The 19,149-nt window shown below is 41.2% G+C and overlaps 1 protein-coding gene across 2 annotated transcripts in view; it reads left to right on the forward strand.

The window, feature by feature from the left end:
- Window positions 1-19,149, forward strand: part of ZBTB47 (zinc finger and BTB domain containing 47) — a 49,125-nt gene that overhangs the window by 17,783 nt on the left and 12,193 nt on the right. The window contains exons 2-5 of one of the 2 annotated variants that reach the window (XM_072412998.1): window positions 1,147-2,571; window positions 17,032-17,179; window positions 17,990-18,105; window positions 18,878-19,031. In XM_072412998.1, the coding sequence (XP_072269099.1) occupies window positions 1,147-2,571; window positions 17,032-17,179; window positions 17,990-18,105; window positions 18,878-19,031 (1,843 nt within the window). The remainder of the gene's footprint in view (window positions 1-1,146; window positions 2,572-17,031; window positions 17,180-17,989; window positions 18,106-18,877; window positions 19,032-19,149) is intronic. The other variant, XM_072412999.1, reaches the window with a different exon arrangement.

The following is a 19,149-nucleotide window of genomic DNA, read 5'->3' on the forward strand; positions in this document are numbered from 1 at the left end:
TGTGTATCATAAATGCTTTTTACATTTTCCTGGAAGAAACCTTTCACTAAAATATGCACCGCTAGGGTCCCCTCCCTTTTTTTGAATCTACAACTATTTATATATACTACAAAAATACACCCAATAAGTTAGAAATGTTCCTTTTTTCATCCTTTGCTTGTGGCACCTAAGTGAGGATGACATCAATAAGGACGACAGATGACACCTGAATAGGATGAGGAAGACCATTCCAGAGAGTCGGGGCAGCTCTAGAAAAGTCTTGGAGCTGTGTGTGTGATGAGGTTATGAGTGAGGAAGTCAGTTGTAGGTCATTAGAGGAGAGAAGAAAGCGGCTTTTTTTTTTTATCGGGGCAGAAAGGGGTTAGTGGGGCAAAAGCTGTGGAGGGATTTGAAGGCAAAGCACAGGAATTTGATTAAGGTGACTGGAAGCTAGTGAAGAGAACTGATTCCATAAGGTTGGTCTTTTACAGTATCAGAAGCCTGGGAGCTGAAAGCCTTTAGCTGGACCCGGCTGTCACTGACAGCTGGTGGTTCAGGGAGCAAAGCTTCCAGAGCCTTTTTAAAACATCAGTGGGATATATATAGCTGCTGCCTCTACATCGTATTAATATGGTGTGTGTGTATGAGAGTATGTATGTATGTATGTGTGTGTGTGTGTGTTTGTTAAGATACTCCGATATGGAACAAAACGAGGAACCAAAAGCTTGAATGCCTTATTGCCTTATTTATTGTAGCTTATTTTCTAATAGAAAACAGAGTTATATGAATTTTACTCTTTGCATTTTACCACCTAAGAGAGTCCTGCTATTTGGATATTGCTAACTAAAATAATTAGAAGGTACTGGGATCCAGTAAGCATGGGATCTGTGTCTTTAGAACTTGCTGTCTTCAAAAGTCTTAACGACATTGCTATTTTAAAGTTTATAGTTTATTTGGGTGCAGGAGTTAGGAGGGTTTTGCTCATTGCATCCTACTATGTCATGAGCCAATACTCCATGGTCTTCTCCATTCTTTGCTGTGGGAACTCAGGTCCCCTAATGTCCTATTGAAGAATTCAAATTCTATATCACTTTTGTTTAATCCTATATATTTATGTGAATCTGCTTGCATCTATAATTTCTTACACTCCTCTTTTTCCTTTTACAGTTGATAGTCGAGAAGACAACGGACTACCCTTCCACGGAGTATTCTCTGGTGGAAGATGTGGCTCTCCACTTCACCTGTTTGATGGACAGACTCAACGAGCAACGCCTGTTCCAGCCGGACCTCTGCGATGTAGACATTGTTCTGGTCCAACAGAAGAGCACTTTTCCTGCTCACAAGGGTGTCCTTGCTGCCTACAGTCAGTTCTTCCATTCTCTCTTCACCCAGAACAAGCAGCTCCAAAGGGTGGAACTGTCCTTGGAGGCCTTGACGTCTCGGGGCTTCCAGCAGATTCTGAATTTTATCTACACCTCTAAGCTCTTAGTCAATGGCTGCAACGTGCAGGACGTTTTAAATGCTGCAGCTGTGTTGCAGATGAATGAAATTGTGACATCATGTCAGGAACTTATACATAGCCGGTCATTAAACCTGACGATGACCAATGACATTTTAGACACAGAGGACACTAGGACTGATACTGCCACGGTCATGCAGCCTCAGTTCTACAGGGAGATCAAACAGGAGGTTGATGCTCCTTCTACAAAGATTTATGCCCGGGAAGGGAATGACCCTTATTCTGTTCGAGTAGAGGACAGTGTGAGCAAAGGACATCTACCCAACGCCACATCACCTAAGCAGTATTTTAAGGATGAGGAACGGAGTGGGGGTAGGATCTGTAAAATTGAAGGTGCAGATTCTGAGGAGGACTTAGAAACCCAAGAGTCCTACAACAGAGAACAGATCATTGTAGAGGTCAACTTAAATAACCAGACACTAAATGTTTCCAAAGGGACTGAGGGTAAAGGGTCTACAGACCCGGTGACTGTCTTGGACCGGTCCGATGGGGATGATCGGGGATCTGAGGAAGAGGGCGATGATGAAAACGAGGAAGAAGAAGGTGGCATGGAGGAAGAAGAGGATTTTCTTGACATGCTAGAGGATGAAGACGATGATATCCTTCCAAGCGAAGAGGAAGATATTGAAGAACCTCGTGAGGAAGAAGAAGAAGAAGAGGAAGAGGAGGAGGAAGAGGAAGAAGAAGAAGAAGAGGAGGAGGAGGAGAAGGACAATAATGAGTCTTCTGAGATGGCCAAAGATGAAAACTCTCCAGGTGAGGGAAGCAAATCACCGGGCAAAGACAAGACTGCCAAGCTAAGGAAAGGATCAAAATCTTCCCGAAATCGAGGGAGCAGTGGAAGGCGGAAAAAGAAAGGACAGGATGTGTTGGGACAAAAGGCCAAATTTGAGGAGAAGCAGAACTTTCCTTGTAAAAAGTGCCCTAGGGTTTTCAATAATAGGTGGTATTTGGAAAAGCACATGAACGTCACCCACAGTCGCATGAGGATTTGTGACAAGTGCGGTAAACGCTTCCTTTTGGAGAGTGAGCTCATGCTCCATCACCAGACAGACTGTGAAAAGAATATACAAGTAAGTTTCTATGCTGACATCTGATGTTAATTGAAAAAAATGTCTATAAATGCTGATTATTTTTTTTAGTCTTTTAGTCGAAGGTAAGTGCGCATTTTGTTTTTCTTGCATATCTTATCAAATTTCACAGATGAACTCATCTGAATTTTGTCTTAGAATAATCTGTCCATAGTTCACAAAAAAAGTAGAAATTGGGGAATATTTTTTTAATATAGTTTCCTGTAGCCTAAAGCACAACTCTAGACTCTCCACCCACCTCCACTAATAAATGGTTTTCAGTGATTCTTCACTACCTCGTGCACTCTGATTGAAGGTAGTGTGCAGGGGGAAGAGTAGAACTTCGGAAGACCCAGGCTGCTGCTTGTGTGTTGTACAGCCTTCTGCAAACACAGGGTATTGTAACCTTTACAGTAGCACTTGGTATGTGGGTTTAATTATAGGTAGTCCCCGGGTTACATACGAGATAGGGACTGTAGGTTTGTTCTTAGGTTGAATTTGTATGTAAGTCGGAACAGGTACATTAGTTTAATAAATGCAATTAGGACAGATGTTTGTCTCAACATATTAGGCAGTGTGGTGTTAGTTACTGTTTAAAATCCTCACTGTGAGTTAATCACAAACAAAGCAAAAAAAATAAACATTATGGAGCCTAGACATTCATTAACATCTGTAGCATGCTGTGCTTTATATGCAAAAAGAAACAACTGCAGAGTTTGTGCTGGTCATTGAAGTTACAAGATGTTGCTCAGCTGTGTTTTGCAAAGACAAGGAGAACATACAAACTCTATGCAGATAGTCCTGCCTGAGATTTGAACCTAGGACCCAGTGCTCAAAGACCATTTAGGGGCTAAAGTCCTACAAGTCATATCATGGACATTATTGTGCAGTATAACAGCACCCTTCCATGCTTGTTGATGCATTTTGCAGCTTATACAATATACACAAATTGCTATTAGAGAGCCATTAGAGAGCCATTAAGGAGCCAATTTTGCCATTTTTTTTTTTTTTTTTTTTTTTTTTACTTTTTGCACATTTGAATGTAATTAAACAAAATAATCTAAAATGCTTGGCAACATACATAATGCTAAACTCCAGGCAAATGGTTAAATGAACAGATGACATACAAATTAGATTTTACATGCCAAAAGTTTGGTATTCATCCATTGCTAAGATTCACACACGGCACACCTCTATCGGGCAGGTCTGAACACCGGTCTTCTTTCTGCTGCTATTAAATTACACTTACAAATCTGGTTCTTCTCCCACATAATAGGTAGATAGGTTTTGATACTGCTCTCAAATGTAGGTTGGTAGCTCGGGAGCAGTGTTTCTCATCCAGGGTTCCTCCAGGGGGCGCTATGGGTTCCTTGAGCAATGAGCAGTTTGTGCCTCTCAGGTCAGTATAAGTGACCCCAATGATCTTTTTGGCTATCTGTAACATATCTGTGACATTCTTCCTAACAGCCAGCAATGTAAGAGACATTCTTCCTATTGGCCATCACACTAAAATACTGTGACCTGTTTATATATTATTATTATTATTAATAATAATATTAATAAAAAACTGTATTTATATAGCGCCAGCATAATACCCAGTGCTGTATATGAAATAGGCGTTCCAAATGACAGACAGTGACACAGGAGGAGGACCTTGCCCAGAAGAGCTTACAATCTAGGAGGTGGGGGAAGTATCACACAATAGGAGGGGGATATGGAATAGTGGGAAGTAGTGAGGGTTTAGGAGACAGAAGAAGACAGGTAGGTGAGGTTGGAGCGTTGAGTTTTAAGGGCTCCTTTAAATGAGCAGAAAGTAGGAGCAAGCTGAATAGGACGAGGAAGACCATTCCAGAGAGTCGGGGCAGCTCTAGAAAAGTCTTGGCGCCGTGCATGTGATGAGGTTATGAGTGAGGAAGTCATTATTAGGTCATTGGAGGAGCAAAGAGAACGGCTAGAGGGGTATTTTCCTATCAGGTCTGAAAGGTAAGTGGGATGATAATTATAGAAGAGGTTCCCATATACCTGAAAAGTATTTCATGGGTTCGCCATGTTTAAAAAGGTTGAGTGAGTATGTTTGCTTTTTTATTTTTAATTGATATATATATATTACGTACATACAAGCAGCTCCTATTTCTTCAAATAGAAATGAGAAGAAATCACCACATGTTTTATGGTCTTAGGGTTTAGTTTGTGAGGTTCCAGGAAATGCCAACACTTCCCGGGTGCTAACATGGGCCACATGATGATAGTGGATTTGGGTGAAGAAAGGGGTTTTTAAGGTTTTATTCTAATTAAAGTTTAGTAAATGGGTCACAGGGAGGTTTTAATTGGCCTGAAGATGGGCCCACTGATGCTAAAAAAAATTGGTGCTGGCATCTAGCCTTCCACTGATGAAACCAGGTAATCATCACCTTGAATATTTTATATAAACATGAAATCTAAATGCTCTGTGCAGCCTTCCAATAGAATTTGCTACAGATTTCAGATGCCTTCCCTGCATGGAGGGCTCACAAATTCATGGCCTCCCCGGCCTCGCAAAAAAGATGCATAGGTCGTCCAAATTTAGACACTTCCTTCCTAAAATTTCAATGAATATCCTCTAATACTGATCCGTCATCCAGAATCATGAAATGTATTAGAAAATAAGTGAAGTAGTCGTGATTTATAGAGAAAACAAAAAAGGTGAATTCTGCCTCCCCGGCATCCTTAGCAGAATTGCTCAGCAGGATGAAATGGCATCTGTAATGAGGAGCTTTTTAATGAGCTACAAATATCTGACATCCAGCAGAGAAAACCGCCTGCGCACGCTTAATCGTCTGAGATGCGCCAGACATTTATCCAACATACCTGGGCTTAAAGGGACACATACCTAATTTACAGCTTAGCGGATCATTAGTGATAATTGTGAACGTTTATCTGAAAGCTTGAGAAGTTTATCATTGCGAATATGATGTGTTTTCAGGGAGTATACAATTTGTGTGAAGATTACCTGCAATTGTTACTTTTATTAGGCTTATCCTTTATTAATTTCCTTAATAGATTGGTACTTTAAAGTGGAATTAAACTTAAAACAAAAAAAAACATTACTCAATAAATTCTCAGTTTGGTCCCACACCGTTCTGGAATCCATATTTGTCCCGGCTCCGGGCGCCACGATCTTCGTCCATCATCCTTCTTCTAGCTACATCACCTGATCTCGCACTTCGTTGCCGCAAAATTGGCTGTAAATTGGGGGGAAAAAAGAGGGTCGATCACTTCTCATGCGTGAGATCGGCTTTTCTTCCCCCATTGAAAGAGAAAGCGCCTTCTGTGCATGCCTGGATCTCAAGCATGTGCAGAAGGCACCAGAAACCTCCTGGGATATTTGACATAAGTATTCGGGGAGGCTCACCATCTTTCACAATGAAATAAGAAAGTTCTTTTACCCTTTAAAGACCCTGCCATCAATTTAACATTTTTTCCACATTTTACATCCTGTATAAAAACTAATAATGACCCTTTCTTGCCAATCACACTTTGCTTTGATCCCAGTAAACACTTCCCACAACAACTGTTGATCTCTCTTAGGTACCCCGCAGTGCTCTCTGGTTTCTCTCTCCGACCTCCATGGCGTTTCTGTCACCTGTATTAACATGGAGGCCAGTGCCTATTTCCCAACAGATTTCTGAGGACCTTTTTCCAGGATCAGAGCTAGGCAGCTTGGGTGTAGTATAGTATAGTATAATAAATTCCTATTTCCTTCAGGATATGTGAGTGGGATGAGTAAAAATTCATAACCGGGTCACTTGAAAACAAAGCTCTAACAAAACTGTGCGGCCTAGACATGAGCATATAATGACAAAAATGCATACAGCTCCCATTATAAAGGTAAATATCACTCAGCATGCTGCCATTGCCACTGCAGTGTTCTCCTGGGGTCCTTTTAGCCCAGTGCACCACCCAGGCTGTTTTTGAGTTGTTACTGAAAAGTTGGGTCACAATACAGGGGCGGCCACAGCTTCTTCCACCTAGCTTAAAAATATTCTGGGGAAAATAATACAGGTAGTACCCTGGTTAAAGACATCCAACATACCAGATACGAACAGCTCTTCCCTGTGCCCTTGTGTGCAGGACGGAGGCTTGGGGGGGTCGCGGTTTGCATGACTTGCAGAAGAATTCTTTTGCTAAACACAGCTGAGGTTGTGGGTAATCTTAGGAGCTGAGCTGATCTGTAGACTCTTGTAACTCTTTAATGACCAAGACAAATTTTGCAATTTCTTTTTGCATATTGGAGCACAGCTTGCTACAGAAAATAATGGATTTTTAGGCTCCATGATTTTTTTTTTTTTTTTTGCTTTGTTTGTAATTAGCCCACAGTGAGGATTTTATACAGTAACTGACACCACGCTGCCTAATATAATGTTGAGACAAACATCTGTCCTGATTGCATTTATTAAATCGACTTACATACAAATTCACCTTCAAGAAGAAACCTACAGTCCCTATCTCGTATATATGTAACCTGGGGACTACCTGTTAATTGCAAAAAAAAAAGAAAGAAAAAGAAATGATATACAGACCCCTTCTATGTATGTATAGCATGTACAGAACCAAAACTTTGGCTATGCAAAGAAAAAATTTTGATAGGAGAAGGCCTAATACCAATATAAGGAGCTGAAATTGGCATCTCAGACATCTGATTTTCATTGATCCTGCAGCCAAGCCTAGAACTTCATTTTTTTTATATTATTCTAGTCCTGATGAAGGGAGATCTCTGTAGCTCCAGAAATGCTGATGTTTGTGAGATATTCCTGCAGAAATCTCAGAATGGTCTGCTGCTTAACTGCTTCCATAGACGTGAATAAGAACGCTTTCCAACTGCATCAGCAACTGCAAAGTAGTTCAGAGTTCTGAAGGACAACAAAGAATCACCATGTGTAAAGTTCTGGTGTAATATATCAAACGACCCATAATCCTTTGGGGCCCGTGTAAAAGATCAGCAAGATCAGCAGCACTTACTAAAGGATTTTAACAAACACCTATAAATGCACGTTTGTAACGCCTCATTACTGCTTCGGGTGCAAAGTGGTTGGGACTAAATAACAAACAATCTTCCAGTTTAACTGCGGGTTGAAAATATCCCTAACTAAATTCAATTTATCCTAGAAGGCCATTACTATACACAATAAAAATATATATTTACCCCTTGTTACATTATAAGGATAAATCCCAGCAGTGTTCTCTCTAGGCTGGTTTGTTTGGGTGGATCACCCTGCAAAGTTAACTTCTGGCCCCTCTGGCTCTCATCAGGTTCTAGCTTCATGGAGAGAGAGCTGTCTGTGACTCTGATCAGCCTGGCAGCTCTTCTTGGAGGATGAGAGAGATTTATACATTGTATGTTTTACTTATTTTGTATCTTTACACTCCCAACTTTCTGCCAGCAGAACTGACAAGCTGCAGCTCTCTCTAAAAAAAATTCCAGATCAAATTATTACCTATGGGCAGATCCATGGCTCAGTGGTTACCAATCTGGCCCTTGCAGTGCTAGGTCCCAGGTTCAAATCCCAACCAGGACACAATCTGCATGGAGTTTACAGGTTCTCCCTGTGTTTGTGTGGGTTTCCCCCAGGCCACAATCCAAAAACATGCAGTTAGGTTAATTGCCTTACTATCAACCCCCCCCCCCCCCAAAAAAAAGGAAACATTAACAATCTTAAGCTGCGTAGACACTTCCAATTTTTATCGTTCAAAATGAACGACGAACGATCGATTGGGCAAAAATCGTTCGTAAAAAAAAGTAACCAACGACGCCGACGAACGAGGAAAGTCGTTGGAAACGAACGACCAGACCGGCGGATCGGATTGGACGACGATCGTTGACCATCGTTCGTGTGTACGATCGTTCGTTGATCGTCCATGGTCTGAGCATGCGTGACGAACGAACGTTCGTTCACTTCCTGTCGTGCACGTCACTCCCTGTATCGCTCAAACAATCGTATCTATTGTGTGTACAATATCTACGAATGATCGTGTCGTTATCTGTATGTGCAGGATCGGTGCTATATGATCGTTCGCAGATATCGTGCAGGATCGTCGTTCGTTTAACAACGATAATAATTGGAAGTGTGTACGTAGCTTTAGACTGTGATAATGACTATGGTAGGGACATTAGATTGTGAGCCCATTGGAGAGACTAGTGACATGATTATGGACTTTGTACAGCGCTGAGTAGTATGTCGGCGCTATATAAATACTGTGTGATAATACTGTCACACTCAGCACTTCCCCAGCATTCTTAAAGAACCAGTGTTTGCAGATTTGTCAGCGGTCAGCCACTTTTACCCACCCTCATTCATTGCATGTAGCATCTTCCCTTGGCAGCGGTTTGCTGGTGTGACGAAGCGCTAACCGCACTGCATTTTCCCTGCCAGCCTGAATGTAGCCTAAAACGTTGTTCACATTAGAGGATTTTGTAAGCAGTTTTGAGCAGTGAAACAATGCAACACTTTGCTAAGGTTGCAGCCACTTGCAAAGCCTGAAAAACATTAGTTACTGCCTGTTGTGGTTTCCAGTAAGTGCTCGGCAGCAGAAAATGCAGAGGCATTCATTACCTCTCTCATCAGTACAGTACTCCTTCTAGGGGCAGCCTTTCCCTACATTTTAACATGGGGGAATCCTTAAAATAACTTTCAGGTCTTCAGGGAACCCCTTCTATAATTAATATATCCACAGATACAGTATATTAATGTGGTGGCTAGTGAGAAGAATGTCACCCTTACAGATAACCAAGTAGCAATAAATTTACCTGAGAGGCACAAACTGCTTATTAATGGGAGCCATGGTTGAAAAACACTGAGATATGGCGAGAGGAGACTGAGAAAATGCTTCCTTCTGCCTGCAGAGAACTTATATGTTCCCAGCCTACAACCTGAATCCGTAGACAGGAGTTGAGCAGAACTGTGACTGTTTCATGCTGTCTGAAGTTCTACTTTAAACAGCCTAGAAAAAGGGGGATCAGAGATTCATCAATTTTGTTTGCTTCAAGTTGAATAAACATAACCATACAAGTCTATTGGAATCCCCTTCCAATCTAAAGCAGAGCCTGGAGGAGGTCAGCAGCAGGTCAAATGCATCTGTAAAAAAAATATTTTCCTATAAATTTTAAGGCCAGACTGTTCCATTACCATACAATCAGCCATTCAGTAATAAGGGTATTTTTTTTTTTTTTTTTGAATGCGTTGGCAACACACTGGTAATACCCTAAAGAGTACTTACCTGACCTGTTTTATTTTGCATGCCATGTGCGTTCCATACTGCACACCTCTGGTAGAATGACTAAATGATAATGTTAAAATGAACAGGCTGCATACAATCTGATTTTTAGGGTATGGTTGTCATTTGTTGATGTACATCTCTATATTATTATTATTAATAAACAGGATTTATATAGCACCAACATATTGCACAGAGCTGTACATTAAATCGGGGCTGCAAATAAAAAAACAGATACAGACAGTGACACAGGAGGGGTAGAGGACCCTGCCCAGAAGAGCTTACAATCTAGGAGGTGGGGGAAGTATAACACATTAGGAGGGGGATATGGAATGAGAGCTGCTAGGGGGGGTATTTTTTATTCAGGTCAGAAAGGTAAGTGGGACAATAACCATGGAGGGATTTGAAGGCAAAGCACAGGAGCTTGAATTTGATTCTCAGGTGAAATGGAAGCCAATGGAGAGAACTACAAAGAGATGCAGGAGAAGGAGAGTGGCTGTCCATAAGGTAGGTAGGTGGGCAGAAAGGAAGGATAGGTAAAAGCTGCATTGTATTGTCTCCCTTCTCCCCATGCCTCCATGACTGTGGTATCCTCTACTGTGACCAGCAGACGTGATGCATTGACAGGTGGGGGGGGAGAGTACGTGTAGTCACTGATAAAATGGCCACCCGCCTGTGAAAGTCACTTCCGCCACTTATGTCATTCCTTCACAATGCACTGACGGAGTTTCTATTTTTTTATCCACACAAACCCATTAAAAATACTTTTCAGCAGAGATAAAGGGGGATTTTGTTGCGTCCTGTCTGCTATTCATTGAAGGACACAAGTTCTGCATAGGCATTGCGCTTTGGGTCACAATCTGCTGCCCGTCTGGCTGCCTCATTGAGCAGAACCATTCTGTGTCGAGGGATGGCTAATGTCCCATGAAACGTCCGCCCTGCCCCATCTGTTTCCATATGTCTCCTGGTACTCCATTCCTGGCCTTCTCTGCTCACTACAAGCTCGGGGTGACCTCTCTGCGTAATGTCATACAAATAACTGGAGCGGATACAAATTTATCACAATAATATCTCTTATTCATAAGGGTTGAATCATTCACTTAAAGCAGAATGCAAGCTTTCCCTTAAAGCGGAATTAAACTTAATAAGGCGCAAGTGTGCACAAAAAAAAAAACATTGTCACCGGAACAAGAAAAACTGCTTAAACCCTGAATTCCTGTGCACTGGATCCTTGTTGTAACAACTTCAAATTCATTAGTGGTAATTACACCGATCGGTAGGTTTTATGTGCGAATATTTGGGTGGCTTTTAAATTAGACATTGGGACCAATTTGTTAAAGCTCTCCAAGGCTGGAGAGAATACACTTTTTTTCGGTAAAGCTGGGTGATCCAGCAAACCTGGAAGTCATTCACTGTTTGCTAGGGTCACCCAAAATTGGCCTTAGACTATATTAATGACATATGACTATGATAGGGACAGATTGTGAGCTCCTGACAGGGCTATAGACTTTGTACAGTGCTGTGTAATATGTCTGCGTTATATAAATACTGTATTATAATAAGATAGTTATTACCTTATGTTTATATAGCACCAACATATTAAAAAGCGCTGTACAAAGTCCATAGTCATATCACTAGCTTTCCCTAAAAAAGGGCTCACAATCCTACCATAGGCCCTACCATAGTCATATGTCATAGTGCCCAGTAACCCATGCAAACATAGGGAGAACATACAAACTCCCTGCAGATAGAATCCTGGCCAAGTTTAGAATCTTCCTGGCACTTTTTAGTAACCATCTGGCTGTTTTTTGGTGGTCACTGAAAAGTTGGGTCACAATATTGAGGCTGCCACCCACCTACAGCTTGAAAAAACATTTCTGGGAAAAATACCTGTGTGGCTCCAGAGCTGCAAAACCGAGAGCGCTAAGCACTGGGCAGTTTCTGATTATACTAACAACCATGTTACAGGGAGGGAAATAAGTATTTGATCCCCTGCTGATTTTGTACGTTTGCCCTCTGACAAAGAAATGACCAGTCTATAATTGTAATGGTTTATTGTAGATGTGAGAGACAGAATAACAACAAAAGAACCTTCAAAAACCCAGTGCTCAAAAGTCAGAGCTTGATGTGCATTGTAAGGAGTAAAATAAGTATTTGGTCCCCATATGGCTAGGCTACTCCAGGACATTCATGTGCTTCTTCCTGAGCCACTCCTTTGTTGCCTTGGTCCTGTGTTTTGGGTCATTGTCATTTGCAAATTTTCAATGCCCTGGCTGAGGGAAGGAGGTGCTCACCCAAGATTTGACAGTACATGGCCCCGTCAATTGTCCTTTCGATGCATTGAAGGTGTCCTGTCCCCTTAGCAGAAAAACACCCCATAGCATATTGTGTCCACCTCCATGTTTGACGGTGGGGATGGTGTTCCTGGGGTCATAAGCAGCATTCCTCCTCCTTCAAACACGGCGAGTTGAGTTGATGCCAAAGAGCTCAATTTTGGTCTTCTCTGACCACAACACTTTCACCCAGTTCTCCATTGGATCATTCAGATGTTCTCTGGCAAACTGTGGATGGGCCTGTGCATGTGTTGTTTTGAGCAGGGGGACCTTGCGGGCTCGACACGGTTTCTGGCCTTTACGGCGCAGTGTGTTAAGAAAACAATTGGTAATGACTATGGTCCCAGCTGCCCTGAGATCATTGACAAGTTCCCCCCTTGTAGTTCTGGGTAGCTTCGTCCCCGCTCTCATGATCGTTGCAACTCCACGAGGGAAGATCTTGCATGGAGCCGCAGACCGAGGGAGACAGTTATTTTGTGTTTCTTCCATTTGCAAATTATCGTGCCAACTGTTGTCACCTTCTCACCAAGCTGGTTGGCGACAGTCTTGTAGCCCAGTCCAGCCTGGTGTAGGTCTACAATCTTGTCCCTGACATCCTTAGACAGCTCTTTGGTCTTGGCCATGGTGGCTAGTTTGGAATCTGATCGATTGCTTCTGTGGACAGGTGTTATTTATACAGGTACTGTACAAGCTTGCATTAGGAGCGCTCCCTTACAGAGGGTCCTCCTAATCTCAGCTGGTTACCTGCATACAAGGAAGACACCTGGGAGCCTGAAATCTTGCTGGTTGATAGGGGATCAAATACTTATTTCAATCCTTACAATGCACATCAAGCTTTGACTTTTGAGCACTGTTTTTTTTTTTAGGGTTCTTTTGTTGTTCTGTCTCTCCCAGCTACAATAAACCTACCAATACAATTATAGACTGGTCATCTCTTTGTCAGAGGGCAAACACACAAAATCAGCGGGGATCAAATACCGTATTTTTTGCAGTATAAGACGCACTTTTTCTTCCCCAAAACTGGGGGGGAAAAGTTAGTGCGTCCTATACGACAAAGGTGTGATAAAATAACTAAAATAATATACTCACCCAATCCTGCGTGTGTCTCTGGCTGCAGCAGCGTCTGTCTCCTCTTCTCTCTGGCAGCAGCACGTGTCTTCTCCTGTCTGTAAAGCAGAGCGAAAGAAGCCGGCACAGCGCCACCTGCTGTTCCCTGTCCTAACTGCCGTACAGTGGAAAAAAAGCACAGAGTGATCAGAAGGGGAATTTGAATGACAAAGAGTGATCAGAAAGGAATTTTGAATGACACAGAGTGATCATAAAGGGAATTTGAAAGGCATAGAGTGATCAGAAAGGGAATTTGAATGGCACATGAGTGATCAGAAGGGGAATATTCTTTCAGAATCTTTTCTTTCTAGATTTTCCTCCTTTAAAATTGGGTGCGTCTTATATTCCGGAGCGTCTTATAGGGCGAAAAATACGGTACTTCTTTCCGTCACTGGTTTAGACAGAACTGTTTGATGATTCAGCGCTCGCCAACCTTTCGGACCTCATGGACCACTCAATTCAAAGTTTTAAATCCTGCTGCCCATTAATATGAATTTTTTAAAAAGATAATTTTATTTGTAATGTAATGATCTTCCAAATGGTGCTGACAATGACTGGCGGCTCTGATTCATTAATCAGCTCACGGTTAAGTGAAGTATTACTATTGTTACTAATATAATTAGTTGCGTTATCTTTGGTATTACTAACGAAATGCAAAATATTGTTTTGCTTTTTCTCACTCATTATGGGTTAATTTAATTCCAAGACCAAACAAGATATGAAAGTTATCAAAGCCAAGCCATTTGATGCCAATAAATATAACAGGTAAAGAAAATACACAGTTAAGGTCATACTTGCCTAAAAGCATGTGAGAACTAAACAAATAAAATAAAACAATTGAAGAATGAGAACTGGTATTGGCAGAGCGGGGTGACTGTTGTAATGGTGGAAACAATACTGAAGCGTACGGCTCGGTAACGGTTGCCTCATGCAACTTAAGACTACACTGACGTCATGCTGCGCCTCCCTTTATTTTCTGTCTCTAGTACAGTTCATGAATTTTGTGCAAAATAAAGACAAAAAAATGTAATTCAGAATAAAAGAATTAAAATACTGTTTTTGTTTTATTATTAAAACATAAAAATTTGTCCAAATTTTTCTGTGGACCACCAAAAATATTTTGCGGACCACTGGCTGGCAAACACAGGTTTTATTATTAATCATCATTGCCTTTAGTAAACACATTGCAGAATAAGTTAAGCTTTAGTAAAACTTATTTACCAGTAACTTTGAACAATTGAAACATCTGAACTCTTGTATAAGCCTAGTTACAAATAACATTTCTCTCCCTCCATCCTTTTTTAATATTGTTGTATTTACTTGAATATAGTCTGATCTGAATATAAAAAAGATTCCTACTTTGACCAAAAAAAAAAAAAGTAAACCTACATTGACTCAAGTATAAACTGTCACAGCAGATGCCACGAATACTCAGGAGAGTGGACCTCTGTGCTATCTGTACATTTGGCCGAGGTGTGAGCTGACACGCAGAGTCTAAGGAACCACCTGGTGTTCACCAGAGCATCCCGCAAGGGGTGATGGGCTTTGCTGCAGGTGGCTCCCAGGTTGCGGCCCCCAGACACACCCGTGCAGATGGCAGCTGACCGCCGAGGAAACTGGAGCATAGTACAAAGTTGTCAGGCAGAATCAGAAACCGGAGCAGGTCAGGGCAGGCAGCTCAGTCTGACTGAGCACAGCTTTATACGGGCTGGGACTGGTTAAGCAGATGCTATATAACCAGCAGGTGAAATCTGGTGACGCCTAAGTCTCCAAGGTCTGGACAGAACAGCCTAAAGCAAGGGAAGACAATCACCTGTGCTGTGCATGTAAGTGGACTACAACTCCTAGATCCGCTATGTTGCTGAATTGTGATATAAACCTAGGGCCCAAAATGTAGTCGTCATTGTTAACATTCAAAACCGTTACCATCATAAATTAACCAATAAACTAAACCAATAAATAAACTAAAAAGTGAAAAAAAAAATAGATAATTTGTGGTATTTTAAAACATTTTTTCAATGGGAGAAAAAACAATAACATAGGATTAATATTATTTTTTTTATATTTTTACCTCCCTGTTACAGAATACATTTTTTGGAAATTATGGGTCAGAACTTTTGTGCATGGTTGATGGTTACCAGTAGATGGCACTGTGTCCATCTTTTGGGTTCCAAACAGTAAACATCTTGGATCAATGGTCGCCAACCTTTTTTTGGTCCTGCAGACCACTAAAATTACCTGCTCCGTACCGCGCATGCGCAGGGAGCCGGGTGTCTCTCAAAGGGGGGTTAAACCTCCCCTATAGTGACGTCATGATGCCATAACCCCGCCTACTCTCCCATCGCAGATCTGAGATCTTAGATGGCAAAAGTTTGGTAAACATTTTACATTAGGATACAGTGCCATCTAATGGTGTGAATATAAACTGATTCTTTTTGTAGTAGCATTTTCAGGCCTAAAAAAATCTTGTATTATACGGGAGTATATACAGTGCTTTTGATTTTATAGTAAGAGGTCAGTCTGGGTCTTCCTAAGGGTATTGTTGTGTGATACAAATATATGCTAGTCACCTTGCATAACTGTAAATAATTTAGAAAATTATCTAAACTCATGCAATGGGGCACAACTGCAAGTGGCATTCAGAAGAAATATTGCTGTAGCGGGTTTTGTTGTTCTATTGTAACAAACCCGCTGCCTTTGGTTTAAAATTTTAAGAGGAAAAAAATAAAGGCAGCAACAATGTAAAAAATGTTTTGCTTATGGTAAAATATTTCATCTTTTCTGGTAACAGCTGAGGCTTTGGGATACTATATTATTGTTGTTAAAAGGTATTTTAATAGCACCAACATATTACGCAGCGCTGTGCATTAAATAGGGGTTGTAAATGGCAGATACAGACAGTGACACAGGAGGAGGAGAGAACCCTGCCCTGAAGAGCTTACAATCTGTAACGTGCAGGAAGAAGCACACAATTGGAAGGGGATGGTGAATTCACAGCACAAAATGTATTGTTACTTGGTACTACCTTCCTGTTTGTTTTTAATAACGATGTGTTTTATTTATTTTTTCTTTCTCTTTAGTTTCTGTTTTTTCAAAAGCAGAACAGAGTTTTTAAGATGTCCTTGTATTCAGTATATAATAACATTTTGTATTGCTATGTACACATGTCATGATTCTCGTCTGATAATCATCTCAGCGCTGATACCAGACTAGAATCTGGCGTGTGTGTACAGCTCTCGTCGTCCATCGTTCTGACGACCGTCCTGGCAGACCCACAGCCGAGGAACAATTGCAATGAAAGTGAAGGGGAGAGAGCACAGCGGGGTGCCGCTCCATCGTTCTCCCCTCTCCATAGAGCAGAATGGCGCTGTGTGTACGCAGCCTAAGTCTAGTTACATTGACATTATTGACTTGTAGACCAACCATTTGTAACCACAATTGCGTGGAACCCTGGGCATCCTCCTAGGGGTCCTGTGACCTGTGGCTGATTGTTTTTCTTCTGTTCTTCTGATGGAGCCTCCATTGTCCCAAGGCCAACATCATTTAGCAGAGCAACATGACACCAGTTCTCTTTAAGATGTCTCAGAATGGCATTCCGACTAGAGTTGTTAGGGGCATTTTTTCCCCCCAATAACCCCAATGAATTGCAGGGCCTCCCCGAGATTTCATATATATTTCATCTTCTTGTAAAAAAAGTTGGGAAAGTCAACTATATTGCTTTAAGAAAATAATACAATTTCTGAATAATGTTTGTGCTTTGCCCTCTTTTTAGTGTTTAACATGCGGGAAGACCTTTAAGAAGCTCTGGTCCTTGCACGAACACAATAAGATTGTACACGGTTACGCAGAGAAGAAGTTCTCCTGTGACATCTGCGAAAAGAAATTCTACACGATGGCTCATGTCCGCAAGCACCTTGTCGGTGAGTATCCACATAACAATGGAAGTAACACGCAGTAAGTTTAATCAGCCAATCAGATTGCTGTATTCAGCTAATAGCAGTAACATAATTGGATTATTTTCAAATGATAAAATGTACATGTCCTCTGAATAGTTGGGGATTGGCTAACCTATCTAGGCTTTAGATCTGCCTGCGTGTGTCAGGCTTTGAGCATCATTACATCAGGTTGCAATCCTTGGGAAGGGGTGGCATGGCAGTATGCCCGTAGGGGTGGCTTCAGTGGCTCTAGGGGATCCTGCAATGTAACATTGGCACAATGAGAACCATAGGTCAAGGAACTTTGTGAAGTGACAGCCTGGAGACGGCAAACCCAGATTGTGCAGTAGTATTTTTTTTTTGAGACAGGCAGTGGATACAGGCAGTGCAATAACGAATTTAAGATGGTATTAGAATGTCTGGTTCTGGGCTTTTAAGTTAAGTTCTGTGTTCAAAAAGTTTATTTAAATTTGTTGCTCTGTAGTCACAAAGGATATACATTTATAGTGTTCAAACTTAAATATTATATTGTAATGTAGCAGTGATATCACCACTATGCTGTATATAGCCTGTGCAGGGGGTCTGTGTGGGAAAGTTACAGTAATCCGGTTTGACTCTAGATTAGATCTGGAGGAAATCTCACAAAGTATACAAATGATTGTTGTGTTTAGACAATATTTACGGTATATAACCCAGAGTTATACTTTAATTATGTTCTTTCTTCATACTGTGCAGATTGCATTTTTGTTTTCTTCACCATGTAAGTTGCCATCTCGCATTCTTTCTACTTTACAGCCCATACTAAGGACATGCCATTCACTTGTGAAACATGTGGAAAGTCTTTTAAACGCAGCATGTCTCTGAAGGTCCATTCTCTGCAGCACTCTGGGGAGAAGCCCTTCAAGTGTGAGGTGAGAATTTACAGAATTTACACCAGCAGAATTGGTGAAAGTTAGGTCAGAGGTACCAAAAAATGGCTTGTGGTCCTCCTGCAAATATTTTCCCCATTGCTGGCTTACTATGACTTGTATGGAGACGGCCATCTTGGCACAGGCAGGGCTTTGCTTCCTTATATCATGTCTGATAACTGACAGGGCAATGAGAGATATGTTAAAAGCACAGATTCACAGAATGAGAAGCAGGGGGGATCCTTACATTGCAGATATTCAGGTACAGCTTCCTCCAGCCGGGAGAACATTGAGAAATCCAAACTTTGTAAGATTAGAAGTCAGATACAACATTTCTTTAGCTGGTCTCACACTGCAGATGTATAGTTATAATGCTGTATAATTAGAGAGCATAAATGCCTTATTTTAGAATGAAATCAGAGAATAAATGAATTATCAGGGTACTGCTTTGGCACAACTAACATTTTTCGATGTTACCTATGACTGTGTTCTCCCATGCTGTGACAAGTGGCATTGTAACCAAACAATCAATGTTATTCACTTCACCTGTGTAGTTTTAATATTTTGGCTGATTTGTCCATTTTTTAAAAAAAAAATGGAGTGGTGAAAAGGGATTTTTTTGTTTGTCTATATTTTATATGTTTTATATTTTCACAAAGGGTGGAACAGTTTTTATTTATTCTGGATGTTACTATTTTGCAGCATTGCTCTAAAAGATGATGTTGTGATGATTTGTTATAATTTTCCTTTTTTTTTTTTTATTCTTCTCTACCAGAATTGTCATGAACGATTCCAGTACAAGTACCAACTGCGGTCACACATGAGCATACATATCGGTCACAAGCAGTTCATGTGCCAGTGGTGTGGGAAAGACTTCAACATGAAGCAATACTTTGATGAACATATGAAGACCCATACCGGTAAGGAAAGTAAGGAAATTAATTTAATATTGTTTCACCCTTCCTGTGACAAACATTCCTGCCTCTAAGCATTCCTCATCCCTGTGTCACGCCATCTTGTGTGTCCCAATGCACCTTATTTATTGGG

The sequence above is a fragment of the Pyxicephalus adspersus genome, chromosome 5 (genome assembly GCF_032062135.1).
Source record: "Pyxicephalus adspersus chromosome 5, UCB_Pads_2.0, whole genome shotgun sequence".
In the NCBI taxonomy this organism is placed as follows: Eukaryota; Metazoa; Chordata; class Amphibia; order Anura; family Pyxicephalidae; genus Pyxicephalus; species Pyxicephalus adspersus.